A 6,000-nucleotide genomic window follows, 5' to 3' on the forward strand; every position below is an offset into this window, starting at 1 on the left:
ACCACGCTCTTTTTATTTCCACACATCTCTCTTACCCTTACGTTACTCACTCGATCAAACCACCTCACACCACACATTGTCCTCAAACATCTCATTTCCAGCACATCCATCCTCCTGCGCACAACTCTATCCATAGCCCACGCCTCGCAACCATACAACATTGTTGGAACCACTATTCCTTCAAACATACCCATTTTTGCTTTCCGAGATAATGTTCTCGACTTCCACACATTCTTCAAGGCCCCCAGAATTTTCGCCCCCTCCCCCACCCTATGATCCACTTCCGCTTCCATGGTTCCATCCGCTGCCAGATCCACTCCCAGATATCTAAAACACTTCACTTCCTCCAGTTTTTCTCCATTCAAACTCACCTCCCAATTGACTTGACCCTCAACCCTACTGTACCTAATAACCTTGCTCTTATTCACATTTACTCTTAACTTTCTTCTTCCACACACTTTACCAAACTCAGTCACCAGCTTCTGCAGTTTCTCACATGAATCAGCCACCAGCGCTGTATCATCAGCGAACAACAACTGACTCACTTCCCAAGCTCTCTCATCCCCAACTGACTTCATACTTGCCCCTCTTTCCAAAACTCTTGCATTTACCTCCCTAACAACCCCATCCATAAACAAATTAAACAACCATGGAGACATCACACACCCCTGCCGCAAACCTACATTCACTGAGAACCAATCACTTTCCTCTCTTCCTACACGTACACATGCCTTACATCCTCGATAAAAACTTTTCACTGCTTCTAACAACTTTCCTCCCACACCATATATTCTTAATACCTTCCACAGAGCATCTCTATCAACTCTATCATATGCCTTCTCCAGATCCATAAATGCTACATACAAATCCATTTGCTTTTCTAAGTTTTTCTCACATACATTCTTTTGCGTGTGTGGACGTGTGTATGTACATGTGTATGGGGGGGGGGGGTTGGGCCATTTCTTTCGTCTGTTTCCTTGCGCTACCTCGCAACCGCGGGAGACAGCGACGAGGTATAAAAAAAAAAAAAAAAAAAAATTCTTCAAAGCAAACACCTGATCCACACATCCTCTACCACTTCTGAAACCGCACTGCTCTTCCCCAATCTGATGCTCTGTACATGCCTTCACCCTCTCAATCAATACCCTCCCATATAATTTACCAGGAATACTCAACAAACTTATACCTCTGTAATTTGAGCATTCACTCTTATCCCCTTTGCCTTTGTACAATGGCACTATGCACGCATTCCGCCAATCCTCAGGCACCTCACCATGAGTCATACATACATTAAATAACCTTACCAACCAGTCAACAATACAGTCACCCCCTTGTTTAATAAATTCCACTGCAATACCATCCAAACCTGCTGCCTTGCCGGCTTTCATCTTCCGCAAAGCTTTCACTACCTCTTCTCTGTTTACAAAATCATTTTCCCTAACCCTCTCACTTTGCACACCACCTCGACCAAAACACCCTATATCTGCCACTCTATCATCAAACACATTCAACAAACCTTCAAAATACTCACTCCATCTCCTTCTCACATCACCACTACTTGTTATCACCTCCCCATTTGCGCCCTTCACTGAAGTTCCCATTTGCTCCCTTGTCTAATGCACTTTATTTACCTCCTTCCAGAACATCTTTTTATTCTCCCTAAAATTTAATGATACTCTCTCACCCCAACTCTCATTTGCCCTTTTTTTCACCTCTTGCACCTTTCTCTTGACCTCCTGTCTCTTTCTTTTATACATCTCCCACTCAATTGCATTTTTTCCCTGCAAAAATCGTCCAAATGCCTCTCTCTTCTCTTTCACTAATACTCTTACTTCTTCATCCCACCACTCACTGCCCTTTCTAATCAACCCACCTCCCACTCTTCTCATGCCACAAGCATCTTTTGCGCAATCCATCACTGATTCCCTAAATACATCCCATTCCTCTTCCACTCCCCTTGCTTCCATTGTTCTCACCTTTTTCCATTCTGTACTCAGTCTCTCCTGGTACTTCCTCACACAGGTCTCCTTCTCAAGCTCACTTACTCTCACCACCCTCTTCACCCCAACATTCACTCTTCTTTTCTGAAAACCCATACAAATCTTCACCTTAGCCTCAACAAGATAATGATCAGACATCCCTCCAGTTGCACCTCTCAGCACATTAACATCCAAAAGTCTCTCTTTCGCACGCCTGTCAATTAACACGTAATCCAATAAAAATAATAATAATAATAATAATAATAATGATACAGCGCTGGTGGCGGATTCATGTGAGAAACTGCAGAAGCTGGTGACGGAGTTTGGTAAAGTGTGTGGAAGAAGAAAGTTAAGAGTAAATGTGAATAAGAGCAAGGTTATTAGGTACAGTAGGGTTGAGGGTCAAGTCAATTGGGAGGTGAGTTTGAATGGTGAAAAACTGGAGGAAGTGAAGTGTTTTAGATATCTGGGAGTGGATCTGTCAGCGGATGGAACCATGGAAGCGGAAGTGGATCATAGGGTGGGGGAGGGGGCGAAAATTTTGGGAGCCTTGAAAAATGTGTGGAAGTCGAGAACATTATCCCGGAAAGCAAAAATGGGTATGTTTGAAGGAATAGTAGTTCCAACAATGTTGTATGGTTGCGAGGCGTGGGCTATGGATAGAGTTGTGCGCAGGAGGATGGATGTGCTGGAAATGAGATGTTTGAGGACAATGTGTGGTGTGAGGTGGTTTGATCGAGTAAGTAACGTAAGGGTAAGAGAGATGTGTGGAAATAAAAAGAGCGTGGTTGAGAGAGCAGAAGAGGGTGTTTTAAAATGGTTTGGGCACATGGAGAGAATGAGTGAGGAAAGATTGACCAAGAGGATATATGTGTCGGAGGTGGAGGGAACGAGGAGAAGAGGGAGACCAAATTGGAGGTGGAAAGATGGAGTGAAAAAGATTTTGTGTGATCGGGGCCTGAACATGTAGGAGGGTGAAAGGAGGGCAAGGAATAGAGTGAATTGGAGCGATGTGGTATACAGGGGTTGACGTGCTGTCAGTGGATTGAATCAAGGCATGTGAAGCGTCCGGGGTAAACCATGGAAAGCTGTGTAGGTATGTATATTTGTGTGTGTGGACGTGTGTATGTACATGTGTATGGGGGGGTTGGGGAATTTCTTTCGTCTGTTTCCTTGCGCTACCTCGCAAACGCGGGAGACAGCGACAAAGTATAAAAAAAAAAAAAAAAAAAATAATAATAATAATAAAAATATTTTATCAATTTATTTTTTCATTTCACTTTGTCGCTGTCTCCTGCGTTAGCGAAGTAGCGCAAGGAAACAGATGAAAGAATGGCCCAACCCACCCACATACATATGTATATAAATACACGTCCACACACGCAAATATACATACCTATACATCTCAACGCATACATATTCATATATATACACACAGACATATACATATATACACATGTACATAATTCATACTGTATGCCTTTATTCATTCCCATCGCCACCCCGCCACACATGAAATTACAACCCCCTCCCCCCGAATGTGCACGAGGTAGCACTAGGAATAGACAACAAAGACCACATTCATTCACACGCAGTCTCTAGCTGTCATGTATAATGCACCGAAACCACAGCTCCCTTTCCACATCCAGGCCCCACAGAACTTTCCATGGTTTACCCCAGACACTTCATATGCCCTGGTTCAATCCATTGACAGCACATCGACCCCAGTATACCACATCGTTCCAATTCACTCTATTCCTTGCACGCCTTTCACTCTCCTACATGTTCAGGCCCGATCATTCAAAATCTTTTTCACTCCATCTTTCCACCTCCAATTTGGCTCTCCCACTTCTCCTCATTCCCTCCATCTCTGACACATATATCCTCTTTGTCAATCTTTCCTCGCTCATTCTCTCCATGTGATCAAACCATCTAAAAACACCCTCTTCTGCTCTCTCAACCCTTTTTTTTTTATTACCACACATCTCTCTTACCCTATTATTACTCAATCAAACCACCTCACACCACATACTGTCCTTAAACATCTCATTTCCAGCAATCAATAATGATAGCAAAATAATCCACACCAACAATTATGGAAGGAAGAAGCTACTTAGTACAGAGTTCATTTTAGGAGCACCACTGAAATAAATTACGGGCTTAGAAGAAATGTGTATAAACTAACTTCCTATACATGGTAGAAATCGTGTAGACTGGAAGAGGGTGATCTGGCACATTCTATTTTATATTACCACACAGTAACAGTTAATGATAATGGAGGGAATCACGAAATTATTGAGAAAACATGGAATAAGAGTTACATAAATCAAAAGAACCATCAAAAGCCATAAGATTGTTCTCTGTGGACAGCGTCCATAAATGACTGATGACTAACTTTATTCAGTAACCCTAATACATTATGATAGGTATACACATGTGCAATACACCACCACAAGGTAGACAGTAACTTCCACTAGGATACCCTAATAGGTACATAGCAGCTTCCACTAGGAAAACCTACTAGGTACCTAGTAGCTTCCACTAGGATACCCTAATAGGTACATAGCAGCTTCCACTAGGAAAACCTAATAGGTACCTAGTAGCTTCCACTAGGATACCCTAATAGGTACATAGCAGCTTCCACTAGGAAAACCTACTAGGTGCCTAGTAGCTTCCACTAGGATACCCTACTATGTACATAGTAGCTTCCACTAGGATACCCTACTAACGTTTTACAGTAGCTTCCACTAGGATACACTACTAACGTTTTACAAACTTAATTTCCAGTAGGGTCGTAAATTCTGCCCTCCTACAACACAGGATACTAACATGGCAGATCATGAAGATAATACTGGACCATCAGGTGAGGCTGAGCCCGGGCTGAATATATGTCAAGTTATGTGAAGTTTTCATAAGTTTGGTTGAAGCTGCGCCATGTCAAGTTATGTGAAGTTTTCATAAGTTTGGTTGAAGCTGAGCCATGTAAAGTTTGATGAAGTTTTCATAAGTTTGGTTGAAGCTGCGCCATGTAAAGTTAGATGAAGTTTTCATAAGTTTGGTTGAAGCTGCGCCATGTAAAGTTAGATGAAGTTTTCATAAGTTTGGTTGAAGCTGAGCCATGTAAAGTTTGATGAAGTTTTCATAAGTTTGGTTAAAGCTGAGCCATGTAAAGTTAGATGAAGTTTTCATAAGTTTGGTTGAAGCTGCGCCATGTAAAGTTAGATGAAGTTTTCATAAGTTTGGTTAAAGCTGAGCCATGTAAAGTTAGATGAAGTTTTCATAAGTTTGGTTGAAGCTGCGCCATGTAAAATTAGATGTTTTCATAAGTTTGGTTGAAGCTGCGCCATGTAAAGCTATGTGAAGTTTTCATAAGTTTGGTTGAAGCTGCACCATGTCAAGTTATGTGAAGTTTTCATAAGTTTGGTTGAAGCTGCGCCATGTAAAGTTAGATGAAGTTTTCACAAGTTCTGTTGACTGATGCTGATGCTTCAGTTTTAACGCACATTTTCTAATAAAATCACATTTTGACCAGATCATCATAAACGCTTTGTTATACATTATATAATAAAACAACCAAGTTGTTCTTGTTATAACCATTGATGTTCATATTCTATTATCATGCATCGCTGGAGGCAACAGACCCTGCGTGGTGTATCCTCCACGGGACCAGTCGGCAAAATAGGGCGGCTAGTGACCTCCAATTACCCAATTAACTACCATCAACTAACTAGAAAATATTTACATAATTATCATTTCGCTTTCTAAAACACTTGGACACCCTGTGTATAATTACCCTTCCTGTTTACAACATGTGTACAACAACATACCCACCAATCATGCAACAACCACAACACAACACACAACTCTACCAGGTGGGTTGTGCATGCATGGCGTATCAACAAGGAATAATTGTCGGTTTGTTTATGTTTGTTGTTGGTCCGGGGGAAGGACTGGACGGCGTTGTTACCGTAGCGACCATCACCGCCAGCGACCAGTCAGGGCATGTGTTGTGGCCACGACC

The 6,000-nt window shown here is 42.0% G+C and overlaps 1 protein-coding gene across 6 annotated transcripts in view; it reads right to left on the minus strand.

Annotated features, from left to right (window-relative positions):
- Positions 1–6,000, minus strand: part of LOC139748649 (17S U2 SnRNP complex component HTATSF1-like) — a 134,864-nt gene extending 128,864 nt beyond the window's left edge. The window contains exon 1 of one of the 6 annotated variants that reach the window (XM_071661905.1): positions 5,849–6,000. Coding sequence is in view for 2 of the 6 variants with exons in the window: in XM_071661900.1 (XP_071518001.1) it covers positions 5,849–5,864 (16 nt within the window). In the remaining 4 variants the exon portion in view is untranslated. Of the gene's footprint in view, positions 1–5,806 lie in introns of all 6 variants that reach the window. The other 5 variants (XM_071661902.1, XM_071661906.1, XM_071661903.1 and 2 more) reach the window with 5 other exon arrangements.

Source organism: Panulirus ornatus, chromosome 5 (genome assembly GCF_036320965.1).
Source record: "Panulirus ornatus isolate Po-2019 chromosome 5, ASM3632096v1, whole genome shotgun sequence".
NCBI classification, from domain to species: Eukaryota; Metazoa; Arthropoda; class Malacostraca; order Decapoda; family Palinuridae; genus Panulirus; species Panulirus ornatus.